Source organism: Athene noctua, chromosome 2, assembly GCF_965140245.1.
Source record: "Athene noctua chromosome 2, bAthNoc1.hap1.1, whole genome shotgun sequence".
Lineage (NCBI taxonomy): Eukaryota > Metazoa > Chordata > Aves > Strigiformes > Strigidae > Athene > Athene noctua.
Genome location: NC_134038.1, coordinates 43,812,864 through 43,832,464, shown reverse-complemented (window position 1 = coordinate 43,832,464; position 19,601 = coordinate 43,812,864). Strand labels below are relative to the sequence as shown.

The window sequence follows — 19,601 nt, the reverse complement described above, 5'->3', positions numbered from 1 at the left end:
ACTTTTCCCAGTTCATTATTTGATGTTGCTCTCCACAGTTAGAACTAACATGCATTTAAAGCTTCAACAATACCCAGGGAGAACTTTTTCCCCCCCACATTCCACTGCCAACAAGTAGAGATTTAGGGGAAAAAGGCCCCACCCATCACTGAGGTGAGATAGTCAAAACTAGCTGTAAGAAAGCTCTTCCTATGCTAACGCTGACATGCTCGTGTAAAATCTTTAGTTCAAGGCACAAATATACAGATGATCGCTTATCCTGGCTCAACTTAAAATTTACTTATTGGACAAATCAGTTTCTTTTTCCTTTGCATTAGGAAGGTGGTGTGTGCATCTCTCCAAAAGCACAGTAACCACAAATAAAGTGTTTGTGCTTGCAACACAAGTTGCTCAAAGATCAGCAGAAAAATATGGCATAGAACACACTGACTTCCTGTAAGTTTTCAGAACTACCGATCACTTTGCTGTTAGCAAATATGTCAAGTTTCAAAGACACCTCACTTCAGTTTGAGTATAAACCTGGCAAGCAGGCTAGAATTTTAAACCTTCCAATATCCTTGCAAAACTCAATTGTTTGCAGTGCAAGCTATACTTTCGTACTTATAAAAATGCTGTTTAAATCTAAGCAGTCTATCCTAGTAATAATGATACCATTCTACAGAGACTAGAGTCTTGCAGGAAAAAAAAAAAAGACATTACTTGTATGTCGTATGAAATCATTATATAGCCATACCTGTGGTTCATATCAATTCACTCTGCCTTTTAACGGGAATTTTGATTAATCAACAGCTTCCCAGGTTACGGTTTTCATCTGTGCCATATTGTTTACTCTCAATTCAGTCTCTTTACAACAGCGCTAACTCCCAAGGAAACAAACTGTCACAAAAAAATTACAAGTCTTCTACTACAGAGCGGGAAGTTGGTCTGGAAATAGTCTGCCAGTCTCTCAGGTTTCGGCAGTAATGGGATTGCAGGTCGTCTTGGTCAAAGTAAGGTCGCCTCAGTGAGAACATTTCTCTATCCATACTCAAGAGATTACTACTTTCAAATTTTACCACAGTCATTTTTTGCCTATTTAGTTTTTACACTCTTGAAGAACACCATCTGAAATGGTTAAAAAGACTGCTTTTTCAACCAATAAAATCAACCTGAAAATCCCCATATACTATTAACCACTATTATTTATCTGACTTTCTATTTTAATATGCAGGTCAGTCTGGACTCCAGAGTAAGAGAAGTTATTAACCGAAATATGCTGGAACCCTCGCAACACACCTTTGATGACGCACAGCTTCAAATTTATACCTTAATGCACAGAGACTCCTACCCACGGTTTATGAACTCTGCTATTTATAAGGACTTGCTTCGGTCCTTATCTGAAAAATCCACCGAAGCATAGAATTTTTTCTTAAATGTATTTATTTTGAAACAAACTGAACTCCGGGCTACACCAATCCACAGGGCATATAGAATTAATCAGATATTTACCTGAAAATAACTCAGGCAAGTTTTACTACAGACTGAATGATTTGAACCTGCACAAGGCTCTGACACAATCCTCTAACTACAGTTTCTGATCAAATTCAGTGTTACTGAAAGAGAATGAAGAGAAAATGTTGCTGTTCAAAAAATGCAGTATTTTTTCAAATGATGCAAGTTACAATGTATGTCTGAGATACTAATACCAACTGAGCATGAAAACTATATTTTATTTTCAGGTGGAGTGTTAGAATTTTCTTGAAAACCAAACCAGTTGCCCCACCCACACTGTGACTGAAGTAAAAACAGTACTGTCAATACTGGGTTACACTAGACAAAGTTTCACATACTGTACCTGGCACAGGTACACTCCACTTGTCTTGGTATATTTAATGCATATATGGTGTGCTAATGGAAACTGGTATGGCAATCTCAAGTTTATGAAAGCTAATGGTTGAAATAATCCTGCCTATAAAAATCTTTTGCTGAAGAATCGTTATTTTACTACTGGAGTCTGCTGAAAGCATTTTTAAGTTCATACGGTTCATGTTTATAAAAGTTAAATTATTTACTTAAGACGACGAAGAGTCTGGGCATTTAAATTCCAAAATAAAGCACAAGAGTTCTCACATAGTCTTCTCTTCCCTCAGTAGTAAGATTGCTCCTGAGAGGACAGCAGTATCAACCATCTTGGTTTTGTACATATTAAACTCTCCCGTTACCTGACAGATCTTGTAAGGTTTCTATTACAGATATGTACACATTTAATTGACAAAAGGAGGAAGCTAGAACTACTGTTCTGATACAGAAATATTTTAAACTGTCCAAAAGAAAAGCAACAGCTCTATCCACTAATAAACCACGTTCATTTATGGTATCCTCAAAGCATTACACTTGATTTCTGGTCATACCTCAAAATCAGTAATCACAGGAAGTGTAGGAAGAAAGTACATTGATTGAATCTGCATCGTCTCTGTGTAGATCTGTTATTCTAATAACTTCTTTAAATAAGATTCACTACAATTCCACTATATTAAACTTCAGAGTTTATAGTGGACTACTACTGAATTGTACTTTTTCCTGCACATTTATTTAAATGAACCGAATGAGTCATATAGGTAGGAAAAGGAGATCTAAGGAACGGGGAAAAAAATACCTTAGAAGGGAAGAACCAGACAGGCATAGATCAGTGACATCTACTGTAGCCTTTCTAAAACCTACTCTTCACCTAATTTCAGCACTATGAAATGCACAAAATGGGGACTTTCTCTGAAAAAAGGAAATGGGAATAACAAGGCAGAATTTAGGAGACCAATTAAATTGTTTCCTTGGTGCACTCGGCAAGACACATGTTCTCCCCTTACTGCATTCTTGTTATTAAACAAACAATGAGATTTTTCGTTACACAGCACCACAGAAGATGACCTGATACACAGTAAGTTAACAATAGATATGGACCAGTTTCATAGAATCATAGGATGGTTTGGGTTGGAAGGCACCTTAGAGATCATCTAGTTCCAGCCCCCCTGCCATGGGCAGGGACACCTTCCACTAGACCAGGTTGCTCACAGCCCCATCCAGCCTGGCCTTGAACACTGCCAGGGAGGGGGCAGCCACAGTTCCTCTGGGCAACCTGTTCTACCTAGTTTCTCACCACCCTCACAGTAAAGAATTTCTTCCTAATATCTTAACCTAAATCTACCCTCTTTCCATTTAAAAAATCACAGAATCATTCAGGTTGGAAAAGACCCTTGGGATCATCAAGACCAACCATCAGTCTCACTCTACAAAGTTCTCCCCTACACCATATCCCCCCAACATCTCATCTAAACGACCCTTAAACACATCCAGGGATGGTGACTCCACCACCTCCCTGGGCAGCCTATTCCACTGTCTGACCACTCTTTCTGGGAAAAAATTTTTCCTACTGTCCAGTCTGAGCCTCCCCTGTTGTGCAGTTAAAGCCATTCCCCCTTGTTCTGTCACTAATCACCTGTGACAAGAGACCAGCACCAACCTCTCTACAGTGTCCTTTCAGGTAGCTGTAGAGAGTGATGAGGTCTCCCCTCAGCCTTCTCTTCCTCAAACTGAACAGTCCCAGCTCCTTCAATCACTCCTCATAAGATTTATTCTCCAGGCCCTTCACCAGCTTCACTGCCCTCCTCTGCCCTCGCTCCAGCACCTCGATATCTCTCTTGTATTGAGGTGCCCAAAACTGGACAGAGTTCTCAAGGTGTGGCCTCACCAGGTTTAAAACCATTACCCCTTGTCCTATCACTACACTCCCTGATGAAAAGTCCCTCTCCATCTTTCCTGTGGCCCCCTTTAAGTACTGGAAGGCCACTATAAGGTCTCCCCAGAGCCTTCTCTTCTCCAGGCTGAACAACTCCAACTCTCTCAGCCTGTCCTCATAAGGAAGGTGCTCTAGCTCCCTGATCATCACCCACTTGTATTTCCATCATCTTCTAAAACCAAAATACTATTCTACACGTCAGCACAAAAAAGTAAACGAAAAAATGAGAGAGACAGCAAATCAAAATGCTTCTGCCCTCTCTAGCATAACACTGGATAAGTTAAGAGGAAGCTCTTCTATATATGACTACTTAAGACGACCCAGTTAGTGGTCGCCACTGCTTAATGTACCAACATTGGTTATCTCAGCTGATTTTCCAGAAAAAATACCTAGAGCACTATAGATACAGTTTCAGTTTATATAAACTATTACGTGATAGGTAGTAACTGCAACAAAACAAACTAGATATCAGTAAGGCAGCATTCCTGAGGAGCTTGCAGTAAGACTGATAATGCTGTACTTGTTTTAATCAGGGTGGGTAAGAGTGCTCTAAAACTCTCATTTGACAAAATAAGTTTAAATAGGTCAAATTCAGCTTACTGGTAAGATCAGACACACATCCAAAACAGATCAAAGTATGTTATTTCATTAAATGGAGGATTTCATTTCTTTCAAGTTAACTTTCTTCCCTGCAAAGATACCCACCTCATTAAGAGCTGAAAGAGAGACCAAACACTCGTATTTTATATCAAATATATTCTAGTTTTCTGCAAGAAACAGATGCAATGAAATTAGAGGGGAGAGTAAGCTATATTGGTTTAGGCAGTTCTATGGTTAACATTAGATTATTACAAGAGGAAAATAATAATTTCTAAGCTTATTTTCGATGTACCACAACTTCTAAGCAAGTAAAATTCTCTAAGCAATTTTCATTTTACTTCTGCATTACAATATGCTGACATTTGCAATGCCTATCTTTCCTGAAAAGTGTTAACAAATTTTAATGCTGTGTTTTAGGTTTAAGCTTACACCCAACATCAATGGCAGAATGCTTGTCCCTAAATACCCTGACAATATGTCTTAAAAAACCCAAACAACCAACTCACTCCCCTAAATATCCTGTTCTTTTGAGGCTGTTTATTATAGGATTTCATTGAGGTGGGGGGGAACAAAAACCCACCTGCACAGAAGACAGGTTTTTAAGTACATTTCATTACTGTATATTTACTCATAATGCAACTTTTTTCAGGACAAAACTGAGTTGCACTGAAAAGCAGAGTTACTATAGACAAGCTATTACATGAATAGTAGGAGAAAAATCATACTGACACAAGACATTATTTATAATTCATCAAATAAGAAATTATCACAAAATCAATTTATCCTAGCTTGAAAATACGCATAATTGGTTTGTCTTGGCATTTATCTAACTGCAGGATATCATTAAGCTTTAACAACTTTCCAGTCCACTGGTATTCTGTCTTCAATGTCTGCACTTCACAAACCAGTAACTCCCACAGAACATGCATACTGTTAGACTGCTCTTTTCACCAGCCTGCCAAGCATTATTAAAATTGCATGGGCTCCTTCAGCCAACATATTGTGTTTTACACTGACCTTTAAATTACAAAGTCATTAGCACAATACAAACAAAGATTTAAAAATTTCATATATATCCTGAAGGGCTCTACTGTATAAAAATAGATTATCACACAATCATGTATGTATGCACTTAATGATTACAAAGGCTATCTGAAAAAGAAAAGCGATGAGAAAGACTATCACAATGAGAAGTAATCTTTAAACAAGTTTGCTCTAAACAGTACTTAAGAACACATCTTCTGAAATAATACTGATCCCTTTCATGGCAATGATATTAACAAAAGATTTTCTATACTAACATTTCAAGTAAATTCATCCCAAGCCTTTTAAAAGGGTAAAACAATTCAAGATTAGTGATGATGTAGTGAAACAGAGTTGTATGAAATTGTAAAGCGGTGAAACACCTCAGGTTTATTTATGCAAACGACTACTAATTACCTATTTCAAAAGGCATGAGTTTGAAAGGCAGTACAATCACTTTTTGCAGAATGAAGGCTTCATGTTCATGGATTCAAGTTCTACCTCAGCTGGTATGGGTTGTAGGCTTCAATTTAAAGTTCACATACATGACCACAAGTGGAATCCCTAACGATAAAAACCAGGCACTTCCTTTGCAATGCTTGGAAAGTGCTATAGAGCTTCCAAGTGGAATTCACAAAAGCCAGGATCACTGAGCAGATACTTACCTTCTGCTTAGTGCTAGTCAAAAAGAATCATTCAGTACAAGATTTTTAAAAACCACACTTTCTCCTGAGCAAGTTAACAGAATTATATATGAGGATAATACCTTCTAATGAAGGATCCAGATGCAGTGTTTTCTGAGCAGCTGAAACCTCTAGCTTTCATTACAGAAGAAAGGTGGCATCCTTAAAGATCTACACACACACTTACTTTCTCTACTACATTAGTGTAAAAACTACCTTAAGTTGCAGTGCAACTATGTTCCAGTCTCTCTTTTGTCAAAGACGATTCAAATATCCATCAAGGTTATAAACAAACCTGCTATTCTTGGATGGGAGAAATTCATCACCAGTTCTACTGTCATGTTTCACTGCATAAAATACCCAAACGTACTGGGTCAGCTGTAACACACCTGCTGCTCAGCTGGTGAAATGAGATTCAGTCCCAGCCCCGCCTCTACATCCTTCACCCATACATCCTTCAGACTTTGCATCCTCTCACAGTGGAAGGCAATTTCAGACAACTGGGAAAGCACCTGTTGAACAGAGATGCATTCAAAGCTTACTGATGGGCAGTTTTATTTTTGGATAGCCAAAAGCATGAATAGTATTCTTTTCTAGATCTGGTTCTTGGACTTCATCTTTCAGTGCAAGAAAGAAACTGGGCTTTTTAACCTCAGGGACAGAAAAGAGAAGGGGTAAAAGCTATTGCTAGGCCATCAGGTAACGTGAGGTGAAACAGTGTTTTACTTGAACTCCTAGTTGGAGACACCTACATCACAAAGCGCTACCACAGTTCTAGTTCTTTAAATAAAGTCCAGATAAAATTCAGGAAGTATGGAAAGATGATTGCTGTGTTTTCTGAAAAGGTAATTCTCCTAACTGTCACACTGGGCTTAAAGACTAAAGGACATATAGCATAAGGAAGGTAATGCAAAACAACCTGTGCCTGCCCTGTATATATACTGTGAACAGCATGGGAGATTTAGGTCTACTTGGCATCCGATCTGAAATAATTTTTAACACAATTTTTTGGACTTGTTCCTTTAGAAAGCTCCCCAAACAAAGCACTGTAATTGATATTTAATGTCTGTCATTGCTTTGCTGCTGCCTTAAACAACTTGAAAAAAAAAAAATCTTAAGAAGCAATCCTGCCAAAGGACCTACACACAGGCTAAAAATAAACCTGTTAGTAGAAAAAATAATGTTTTCTCAATCAATGCATTAATATCTAATAAACTGAGTTAAAAATATTTTTATATGAAGTTATGCAAGAAATTAAATGCCAAACAATCTCCTTCATAAAAAAATGTTTGCATCTAAACTTCTATTTTAATTATTTTTCCTTTCAGCAGAGGAGCCACTTTTCCTTCCTTACACAAGCTGACTGGAAACGCTTGCTATATAAAGAATTTACCAAACACTTCTCATCTTGCAAAGCTCAAGTGTCATCATACTACTTCCAACTCATTTGTTATGATTGCTGCCATCACACAAAAAATATTTAACATAAAAAATAATGTTTTTCCCTTTACGGCCAAGGAATTCTTTCTCCAAAACGCACATGTACTCTTCCCATTCCCCCCATGAATCCTTTATACACTGCCAGGATAGACCTTCTCAGCACCAGGCTTTGGTAAATTAAATAACAACTTAGATATAATGGAAGAATTTAATCTCTTCTAAAGATGTTAACATGTTTTTCCTTGAAGGCGCATTTGAAAATACTTCTAAACATGTGCACTGTTAAAAAGCAGGCTCTAACAAAGCAGTATTTCTTTCTATCATCCCACATATGGAAAAGACCATAACTTTAGTAATTTATTTTCACCTGCAGGTCTGTGATTGACATCTGATACTCTACATCTCAAAACTCAGTTCATGAACAAAATTGATGCAATTTATATGAAGTGAATTTAGTATTAACTCCCCAGCCAGTTTATACTGTGATAAAGTGGTTGGCTGGTGTTATTAGGACAGTCAGTGCCTTTGCTTATGTACAAAGTCTAAACCAAACCTGGTTGTCAAGCATGTTAAGTGAAACTGAACACTCAAATCAGATTTAACCAACTATTTAAAGACATTCCTAGAAATAATACCTACTGATAGAATGTAAAATACATGCTCTGGGCAACAAAATATATTGCACTGATGAAAGCTGTTTACATAACAAAACTTAGCCAACCATTGCAAAAGAGGTCATCATATCCACTAATAAATTTCCAAGCTCTGTGACCACAAATATAGTCCTAATTCAGAAACAATACATACAAACTAGAGAGTTAACTAAATTGTGCTTTAGTTAACAACTGTTTAATGTAATCAGATGAAGTTACATACCTTTTCTCTTTGCAAAACTAGGGAACACAGCAGCAAAAAACAAAATTCCATTCTTACAACTGAACAAATGTGGAGAGATAAAATACATATCGGAGGAGCGTGTATGTTTCAGACCGCAAAAAATAGAGTACATTACTCACATAGTTAGAAAAAACCAAGCCAATTACCAAAATGTTTAATTGGTAAAAGTTTAATGTAACTTACTTATAAAAATGAAAAAATATTTTAACATTCACCATACAATTGAGCAACCTGGCCCTACTGACTATCAGCTATAGGAAGCCATTTAAGGAAATGATGGTTGTGTCAAAACAAAAGCTAACTTCAGGCATGTATGCTGCTTTAAAAAAAAACCAAACAACAAAAAACAAAACCCAAAAACCCTCTCATTTGCAGAAAGCTAGATGCTTAGCCTAGTTTTTTAAAGCTAATTACAAAATCCTCTTTCATACTGGTCCAGATGTCTTGACAATTTCTTCTTCTAACAGAACTGTCAAAAGAAAAGAATTTTTATGAGATCTTCACACAGCTTATTTCTAAATCTTTGCAAGAAGAAACAGAAATACAACACCATACTCAGGATATGGAAATTACTAGTAGAAGCATTTGCCTATATCATAACCATTCCTTCACTCAAGCATCTTTATATGGACACTTTTGTAACCACCACCTTACAGAAGGTTTCAAGGACAAATAAACTTTTCCCAGTACTGCATCAAACAATTTCTAAGCTTTATAAAGTATTTAGATACCTTGGAGTATAGATTTGAAAAATATCCAGTAATTAGACACATAAAACAAGATGCATAAAATACTTTCATGTAGTAATCTTAAGGTATGCCATGCACATGGTTCTGCAGAGCAGCATTCATCATACAGAAAAATAACGGAATGAGGATATCATGCTTCATATTGCATGCTATCACATGTTAACCTGTAAATTTTACAGGCCATTTCAGTGTTTCTCCACTTCATCGGACTACTGGTATTCCTCAGAAACTTTTACAATTCCCATTTCCTGAACTTAAAAAAAAAATTTTAAATTAAGCGATCAATGCCCTACACTTATCCTGACAAAGGAATATGGCAGAAGTCATTGCTTCATACCCTCTTTTCAGAGTAGCAAAAAAACAGAAAAAAAACAAAAAGGTCTAAAAAGGCCTATTCCATCAAACCAGCGATTAAAAAGTCAAAATATCTTTGGGTCAAGAAAGGGAAAACACAGTGACTAACTTACCACTACTTTGTATGGCAAAGCAGCATTGTAACTATGTTACGGGACTAACTCAATATCCTGACTTCTCTCCCCCTTTGCCACTGCCCTTCTTGTGTGATCTCATACCTTCAGTCAAAAATACTTTTCTAACCGAAAGCTATTCTGCAATATCAACATATAATATTATTTGTCATTTACTGTAAACCAAAATTAAGCACAGAGCCTAGCTGTCTGCTATCAAATATGCAGAGCAGTCTAACAGTCTTACCTTCCATCTGTTTCCACATTCATTACAGACAACAAATGTTGTCATGGGTTCATCAGCACTGCGGGTTTGAACCTTTGGCAAAGGCAAGAGCCAGAACAGAAGCGGAAAATTAGTATCTTCAACTTTTGTTAGTATGTGTTCAATGCAAAGGTTTAAAATCGAAGTTTAACATTACGGAAACACATTTGGATAAAAATACAAGTTAACTTTCCGTAACAGTTGAAATTATTTTTTTGTCTAGACTGTAAAGTGATCATAAACCTGTGTTTTGACAGATTTAGCAGCATTGAAATATCAATTTCGGCACAGAAACTGTGCACATACTTCTAGGAAAAGATTCTGCAGTAAATCTACACATTCAGCACAGCTTTACATGTATTTACTGATGGAAAGGCTTAAAAGTCTCATGATTGAAAAATAGCTATCTACTTAAAGCATCTGATATATAGAATTAAATTACAAATGCAGCTGATCCTATGACAAAAATTAAATGCCTTGAAGCACTGCTAAACAAATTAAAGCCCTTCTTGCACTTATTTCCTAATTAAAATAGAAAAAGGTTGTAGGAATGTTTGTAAATTAGGGTCTATTGATAGTCATATGGTAGATTTTATATATATGCACATATTTATTATATGTATGTATCGTTACCTTCTGTTATTTGTTCCCTATGTAAATATGTTTACACACCTTAAAAACAGTAAATGTCAACATTTACTAAAAACAGTATGTCAAGTTCTCCTTGACATAAAATCATATTAATGTCAGATGCAAGAGGAATCAGAAAAAACTCAGCATTGCAAAGAAACTGACATTTTAGGCTATATAGCTACTCAGCTTAGATTTACCTAAAAATCTCTGGTAAATTAATACAACAAACATTCTTTACATAAGCTCACCTAAGTAGCTCCAACTATCTTCACATATTTTGTAATTTGTTAGCATTTTGTTAACAGTTCATTTTGTAACTAAAACTTCCTCTGATAATCTTTATATAGGAATTCACCTTTGAAAAAGGAAAACTAAGAGTCTGAATAACCACGTACCTGCGTGTATGTACAGTTCTTCTTTTTGCACTTGCCGCATGTAAACAGATCAGTTTGGGTACCTCCTGTTTTAGCCATCTGGTGCTCTCTGATAGCTTCTTTGGTCAGATTTTTGCGCATTTCTTTCAGCTCATCACTTGCCATTTCCTGTTATGGATAACAGCAGAGTTTACTAAGGAGTTTTAAACAAGTCATTACCACTGTGCAAGCATACCATTTTTTATTTAGAATCCATGAACAACAACTCTATTGAAGGGCAAAGTAATTCTTTCCACACATTTTCAATTTTACAAGATTTAAGTTGGGATATTTCACAGCACAGAAGCTACAAAAAGTTTAGAATGTTGGGGGTTTTTATGCAGTGGAAAAAAAATCAGTAAAAGTTACACAATATCAAACACACAGAAACATTTTTATGCAGAGACAAGATAGAGAAAAAGAGAAGAGGAAAAAGATCCTTTCCCTAGGTTAGATCCTTCAATAATCATCTCATTGACCTACATAAGATTATTATAGGGAAAATTTACAGTATTTTGACTATTTCCATATTTGTACTGAGAAATACAGTATAGCCATCCTTTACCATATGTCACCAGAAATCATATACAGTTAGTTGCAAAACACTAACTGAAGAGCTCAGATTCACCAATTTTCTTCTTTAAAACAGTTCTAGTGTGCAGGATCTCCACAATGTAATCAAGTGTGCACAGCAAAAACAAGTTGTTCCATTTTTCTTCAATAAAATTTTACTCCACGTACCATGTAGATGTGGAATGCAAATCTTGTATTAATACGGTTTCACTTAGAAATAACTTTAACACTGAGGGGTGTTTTAGCCATTAAAATTTGAATCCACGAGCAAAAAACAGGCACTGGACAACATAAAACGTATGTTTGTGCGTATGTACATACACACATGTAGAACTAAAAACCTCACAATATGTACTGAAGATACAATTGACTATTCTTTACACATTCCGCTATGAGCGTGTTTGCCCTAACCTTTAGGTAAAGCTATAGAAACAAAAAACAAAACCTTCTTTCCTTTAGAATAAAGCTAATCATGATTTTCATTATTTGATCATAAACTTAATTCCTTTCTATCTCCAAGATACTCCTTTATACCTGAAGGGGGGGGGGGGGGGGGGGCTAGAATCCAACACTTACAAGCAGAACTACAAAACTGAAGCCAGATGTTAACTGTGCTTTTGTTTTTCTCTGCCATAAAAATCTAATTTTTCATTTGACTTCCTAGATTCATTTTGATTTGTAAAGACAGGGAGCATCTTAACAGGAATTTCTATTTGAGTGTCCAAAATGTCCTTTCAATAACATAAATTTAATTTGATTTAAAGGGCAATTCTCTTAGCTCTTTTCTCCAACCATTTATGGTTGTTAAGTTTCCTTCAAAATCACTTGAAGTATTCAAGAGATAGATTCAAGAGATAAGCTTTAAATTAACTGAAATGACAACAGGAGAGGGACTGATCTTTAAAACCACAGTGCTATACCTTGCATAGGAGTATAAACAGAAGAGGTTAGCATTTGAAAAATAAATGGCAAGACAGGCTAACACACATATATCCAGGAAGGTGAATGGAAAAGCAGCTTGGAGTCACTAGCCAGTCATATTTACATCTTCCTAAACTTAAAAAACTCACTGATTTATCATGTGGCCTTTTAAAAACTGCACAAGATACCATGTTTCAGGAAATTTACATGCAACAGCTTACCTGCCTTCTGACATACAGACAAAATCAGATACTTAGGAACCATTAGCAGACACAACCTTCATTCCCTCTGCCCCAAAACAGCCCTGTAATTCAGACTGTGCAAGCCACAGTCTTTCAAAAATGCAGGCAGCTTATATAATTTTTTATGGCTAATAAATACGAGTCAGGATGTAAGTCTAATAGGGAAATAGTTCAGGACCTATGTTTTACTTACTTCTGCTGTCATTTTGGCAAACTTGTCAGGAGGAATGTTCCCACATAACACATTTTTCCTTAGGTTAGGATTCTTTGCATCCTTGAGATTTGCTATTCTACTTCGTACCCTATTTTTGTATTTCATATCAGTGTTTTTTAATTCTTGAAAAATAGGTGCTTTGGATTTAAGGAACAAAACATTAACAAGTGAAACAGAGCACTCTAAAGGATTCGTTTTTGGGGTGACTCTTCCAAAACAATGTACTTCACTGTTGATCAAGTCCAACCCCCCAACCCCAACCAACAGTTACTTTCCTGTTCAACACAGCAGACTTCACACCCTTCTGAAGCCTAATCATAGCTCAGCACACGGTCAGTGAAATGCAAATTTTTGGGTAGTAGGATCTCAATTGAAATTGTAAAAAGTCACCCATAAATTTGTGTCTAGTTCCTTAACCTCATCTTGATTAACTGATTTCTAAACCAGTATTCAAACACTGGCAGCTCACTGACAGAATTTTAAAATAGACTTGCAAGAGAAACAAGAAAATCCTGAACAGGAATGGTGGCTGACTAATTACCAAAGGACATTACAAGTTAGAATCATGAAGCTTAGACTATGTCTTTGTTTAATAGCCCCCCACCAGCTAAAATAAAAAGCCCTGACCTCCACTTTGTAACTATGCAAACAATGCTACCAGAACAACTCTTTTGAAAACTACAAATTCATTTAGAAATAAACTTGCAGAAAATAAAGACATTAGAAAAGGATTAAAACTGTTAACAAGAAGAGACTTAAAAATAACACAGAAGAGCCCAGCATTTTATGTCAGAATGCTGCAGTAAGATACAAGATTGCTGCTGCAAGGAAAACATACTGAACAGAACAAACCCACACACACTCACCTACACATTCCTACATGTTTTAAAGCAAATCATTTAGGTTATGTTGTTTTAAACACTAAATTTCTACACTGATGTGTTGAACAGTTTGCTAATTTGTTTTAAACGAAATTAAAATTATTCAATACATAGATCAAGTTAATCAAACATTATCAATGCTTTTAAAAAACACTCTTGTTCTAGAGCACACAGATGTACAACAAAGGATATCTTCTTCAATCTGAGAACCCAACTCTTCTTCATCAGCACCGATGGCTATGTAATCATCTGAGGAAAATAAGCATTGAAATATTAGCAACCTGACAATCTTCGTGTTCTACATCCCTGAGAGCCCATTCAACTATCCAAAAACTCAACAAATTACGGAACAACTACAGTGATTTTTCCCTTTTGTATAGGAAAGTTTAATTCACTGTCGTCTTCTCCTTTCATAACTTTAACTTATTACTGGGAAAAACAAAAATAAGTGAAGAGGAACAGAAGTTTAAAAAATAGAACAACCCTAAATCTTTTACAAAATCAGAAATTCTTACACTTAGTTGCAAACAGAAGTAGTGACAAAAAACTTTGATACAAGGAAAAATTTTAAAGATTCTAACAGGCATGGCAAATACTCATCTCCACAGCATATCTATGCATAGAACAGACTATTATGAAAACATTTTGTACTGTGTTTCATGAGTTCTCTCAGTCCACACAATACAAGCAAAATAATTAACATTTTGCATGCATGCAAGTGAAGGATTTCCTTAGAAACATAGTAATTAAGCAACAGAAACAATATTATTAGATGTTTTTAAAAATGCAAATTCGAGATGTATCATAAAACATGTAAATTAGAATAAATAAACCATAGCAATCTTTAAGACAATGAAACACGACCTTTATAAAACGCCCAAGATAATTGTTTACTGTTTCTGACCAAAACCCTTACTCATAAAGACAGCTGCCTTTCTAAGATAGCTTAGGACAAATTAGATACAGTATGTTTTCCTCCTTCTCATTTAACATGGGTGTACTTCAATGAGTAATCCAAATACCATCTCCCCTTCGATCTCATGCAGAAGGCCATAAAACCAGAAAACAACCTTATTTTTTGAGATTGGCATTCAACCCATGGATGATCAGTTTATATGTGCTGTAGAAAGTAACACAGCAAAAAAAGCCCCTGGAAAACTAGCTATGAAATATGTATCCAATGACCACCAACTCGTAGTCTTTAGTCAGCTTTGACTACTGTCTGTATCTGAATTTATGTGAATTAAAAGAAAGACTAAAAGAGAGAAGAGGCTAAAAAATGGATGATTCAGAAGTCTGCTTACACTGGGTCAGGTTGCACTAAGCTAAGAAAAGAGGAACAGGACCTGGGTCATAAGTTCTGGCAGAAGAGAAGGACCCACAAGAAAAAAATTCAGGTCATTCTGAGGAGTCTGACTTGTAGTTTGCTCCTTATCTAGCCTGTCATTCAATTTATCACCCAAGTGTACATGAGGGGGAAAAAGAAAAAACCCCAAACAGTCAACGAATTTACAGATGCCCAAGAGGCATGAAGACAGAGCATGCAAGACTCTTACTAGGAGTATGTCAAGATTAAATCAAAACAGAAAGGCAGCCTTCAAAAACCAAAATCTGAAGTCCCAGACGATCTGATGTAAAAAAGGCAGGCATGTATACACTGGCACTCTCAGTCAGAGATAAGACAAGAAAACAGCATCCACAAAAATATTTAAATAAGGCATTAAGGAGGCAATAAGCTTCCTGAAAAGAAATTCCATTGCAGGCAAGATATCAGACAAACAGAAGCCACAAAATGTCCCATATCATCAGCAACAAAAAATGTATTTCAATACATTTTCATGCTGTCAAGGTTACTCATTACTTGCAACGTGGGTGAACTGGCCTATGGGCATATACACACAAATGGACATAAACAGGGTTTATCCTACCCTATCGGGCAGGAGTGGGAAGGATTGAAATAGAGAAGAAGGAAATAGTTAAACTTGAAAATATAGGCTACAAAGCTCACCTCCCGTCCTGAGAGCTGCAGAGAGCATTTCTCTACATTTCACTCTTACAGAATCTGAAGTGCTTGGAGCCCGGGGAAAAGAAGGGATGAAAGAATTTGAGGAAGCACTACCCTCCTCCTTCCTGCTGCTGGAATTGCTGCTTGAACTGCTAAAAAAAGACAAAAAGAAAACTAATATTAATGTTTTTTCTCCCTCTTCAAATAACTTTGTTCCAGGGCAAAACACAGGCTTTTTGCTATATTCCTTTGACAGTAATCCAAAAAAAAGAACACAGGCCACCTTTTTAAGACTAACTGAATTCACATAAATTTAAAAGTGTTTTTAGAATATTCACCAGGGTATTCCACACAATAGAGACACAGCTTGTATTTCATTCCATTACACTGCATATAAGTTTCAGTTCTCAAATCTCTACCTTAACATGTTAGTCTTTTTTTTCCCTCCCATGGAACTTTACAATAAGAAACAGTGAAGATATATCACACTAATATTCACTCTGCAGTGAATACATTGCATTCAGTCTGCTTACTGTACTGAAGTGGTACCATGGTCACAAACAATCAATGTAACTCTAGACCAAAAAGTTTTCAGCTTGCATCAGGACAAATGGTTACAGGTTAAATTTCAATTTGAAAATGGCTGATGGAAACAGATTCATTAAAACCAGTAATGTATAGAAGAAATGGACTTGCAGTTGCTATTTTGTACATATTTTTAGCTCCTTCAGTATCATTAATAAGCTCATTTTTTCTGAAAATATGTATCTTATTTACCAAAAGGAGTGCAGAATGAGATTGTTTATTAAACATAAAAGCTAACAGACAAAAATATCTTCTAAACCTCCAACATATGCAATTACCACAAAGCTGTGACAAAGTTGTTTTACAGTTCTCAAAGCTCAGTGCTAGCATTGAGAGAATAAGGACTATTTGACCAATGAGACAGATGGACTAAACAATAACTGTCTGGCCATATCTTGCACTGTGGCTCGCTTGCTTTTTTTTTTCTTCTCCATGTCAGCAGCAGCACAATTAACTTCCCTAACAGACCATTTCTTGTACAATAGCTTGTATTTCAGAAAATAACATGGAAGCTGTCTCCAGTATGACAAATTTGGACCAAAGAGTTTAATGTTAATTTATACTGAGGGAGATTATTTGTGTAGTCATGGAGAATTAAGCACCTTTCTTCTCTTGCTTCAGGGCTGTTTTGTGAGGACGACGCAGCCTCCTTTTTCTTTTCTTCAGAATCTTTATCAGTTGAAGGTCCATCTGGAAATACAAAACATGAGAAACTCTTTTACCCAGAAATAGTAACCAATTTAAAGCAGTGGTAAAATATCTTTGATGATTTCTCCTGAACCAGTTGGAAATGCTATCAGCTCCCACTCTCTGCTTCGACCTTCTCTTGCAGTACAGCCTTCCACTCCCCAACACAACACCCTCCACAACCCAGAAAATGGAAAATATGACAACATTTCAGATCCTTCGAGTCAAATCCAGCTTCTGCTTAAACTGGCAATGAAGATATGATGAAAACATGGACATTTATGACTTGTTTTTGCCAACACTGCTGCATGAGGTAGACAACTTCTTAAACTACTGCATCAAGTCTCTGGAGTTTGTCTTCCATGTTTTAAATGTAAATTCCTACTAAATACATGCCATTCTTTTTAGTTATATTCACAGGCTTTCTACCAAAGGACTAAACCAAACAAAACTGTGGTGTGAAAGTTACGATTGTTGCCAAAAAATATAAAGATCATTTTCATATGCTTTTGAAGGAGTTTTCCAGACACAAAGTATTTTCTGTGATAGTCCTTAAATAATTTGTCTTGCTGTTCAAATATATTTGAATGTCTTCCCCATATAGGCTATGTTTAATGATGATTTTATAAAGAAAAGAGACAAAAGCCTTTATTAAAAAGGGCAATCGCAACATTAAACTTTAACCTACCGAGAACACATACACCCTTCTATTGTAAAGAAGGATTCAGAGTGGCTAAATAAAGCTCCTACTTTGATTTGCTCTCTAGAAAGGCTGACTCCCCACTGCCTACAGAAAGAGCCTAGCAAGATTGGCATCACTCACTGACAGTTAAGATTTTGTGAATTCCTCTCTCCAAGCCCTTATAAAGCTGCCATTACACTTTTAAATCCATACACTGTATTATTTTGATAAGCACATATTACAAACATTAAAAATGACTAAAAAAGGTCAAGAAAAGGAGGGAAATCTGAATGTCCTGAACTAGGTATCCAAATCCTTCTTTAAGCATCTAAAAGTATCCTCATTTCCCAAAAAGCCCCATTCCCACATTTCTCAGGGCAACTTGGTGGTATGGAACACAAAAATTCATGTCTCTTACTCAAGCACTGAGCTCTTTTTTCCTTTCCTAGAGAGTAGAAAAATCACTGTTCTGGCTTATTTTTAAGAGGAACAATTTACATTTAAAGCTACACAGGAAAGATATTAAACTGAACAGGATTTTGCTCCATTTCTTAACTTTTAAGGAATTTATTAAATCAAGTATCACTTCCTTAAAAAAAGCATCATCACCATAGAAGGAGACCAAAGACAGCCATACTGGACAAGACCAAGCAGCCATCTACTATTCTGTCTCCAGCTGTACCTAAGAAAAAAAAAAAGATGCCTACCAAACAATAAGAACCAGACCAACACACAAAGATGCCTCTCCAGAATATTTCCCCAGCCTTCAAGAACTTAAAAGTTTAGTGAGCTCCTCACCCATTGGTTGTAACTTTTTATTCAATTCTTGATAAATTGCTCCATTACAGAAAAAAAGGAAAATTAAACACAATAGCTGACGCACTTGGACCGATTGTCTTTAATAAGATAAAGGTGTTATTAAAAAAAATCCTAAAATAAATTTATCAATTATTATTTATAAAAAAGTAATTTCACTAAGAAAGCAAACAAGGCTATAAACTGAATGGATCACAGAAGTTCTTTGCTACAACACCTGAAACAAACAATACAAGAGAAAGAAAATCCCATTTTTATCATGCATATTCACATGACTACTCTATGACAACAAATGTTTACATGATATATAATGTCTAAAAAGATTCTAAGTGTGCATGTAATCTCATTTAACCTCATCTTTTTTTCAAGTACGTGATCATTTTTGTCACAGGCTTTAAGACAAACTGATAGATCAAGCAGTTATCTTGGGGTACGGTTCAAGTTCTGCAAAGCAGAACAGCTGCCTTAGAGTTGAGCTCTGTTTCAGCCCATTTACCTCCACATTCTTTTCTGGCACACAAGTTGTCAAGTTCAGAGCTGACCTGGGTATCTCATGCTTATTTGGCATCAAATACACTGCTATTGTATAGCCGGAACCTAGTTTTAGTTTATCAAACACTTCCCTTTAGCCCAGCACTATTTCATCAGAGAAGACAGGCACCTGAGAACACCTGCCAATATACTGATTGCTTCTTTCAGTTACAGAGTGTGGGGTGTAAGTGAGGCACAGAGATAAAGCAAGAGGTAAAAGCACAGCTCTTCCTACACCTGCAGGCCAGTTTAAGCAAGTAAGCCAAGGTCAAACTCCAGTGGCTGAGACAACTGGATCACCTTCAGTAAATGTCTTCAAAATGACAATTTCTTTAATCACTTAGAGTTCATATATACTTTTGTTTAATACAGTTTCAGAAATCTAAAAATAAAGAATATTTTGTTTGTTTGAAATATTCTCGTAAGTCATTCACTCTTATGTATTATAAACTGGAAGGCACTGAGAAGTGATCCCATGTTGAGCAGTATGTATTCTTAAACTCACATATTAGTAAGGATTCC

General features: G+C 36.1%; 2 protein-coding genes across 5 annotated transcripts in view; one reads left to right on the top strand and one right to left on the bottom strand.

Annotated features, from left to right (window-relative positions):
• RGS20 (regulator of G protein signaling 20) overlaps window positions 1–2,433 on the top strand; it is a 41,136-nt gene extending 38,703 nt beyond the window's left edge. Inside the window, exon 6 of one of the 3 annotated variants that reach the window (XM_074898955.1) lies at window positions 1,211–2,433. In XM_074898955.1, the coding sequence (XP_074755056.1) occupies window positions 1,211–1,399 (189 nt within the window). In that variant the 3' untranslated portion in view covers window positions 1,400–2,433. The remainder of the gene's footprint in view (window positions 1–1,210) is intronic. The other 2 variants (XM_074898958.1, XM_074898956.1) reach the window with 2 other exon arrangements.
• Window positions 2,434–8,345: 5,912 nt separating this feature from the next.
• Window positions 8,346–19,601, bottom strand: part of TCEA1 (transcription elongation factor A1) — a 31,999-nt gene continuing 20,743 nt past the window's right edge. The window contains exons 4-10 of one of the 2 annotated variants that reach the window (XM_074898948.1): window positions 16,966–17,053; window positions 15,782–15,930; window positions 13,966–14,022; window positions 12,872–13,026; window positions 10,925–11,071; window positions 9,879–9,950; window positions 8,346–8,884 (exon numbers count right to left, since the gene is read on the bottom strand). In XM_074898948.1, coding sequence (XP_074755049.1) covers window positions 8,876–8,884; window positions 9,879–9,950; window positions 10,925–11,071; window positions 12,872–13,026; window positions 13,966–14,022; window positions 15,782–15,930; window positions 16,966–17,053 — 677 coding nt within the window. In that variant the 3' untranslated portion in view covers window positions 8,346–8,875. Of the gene's footprint in view, window positions 8,885–9,086; window positions 9,951–10,924; window positions 11,072–12,871; window positions 13,027–13,965; window positions 14,023–15,781; window positions 15,931–16,965; window positions 17,054–19,601 lie in introns of those variants that run through there. The other variant, XM_074898946.1, reaches the window with a different exon arrangement.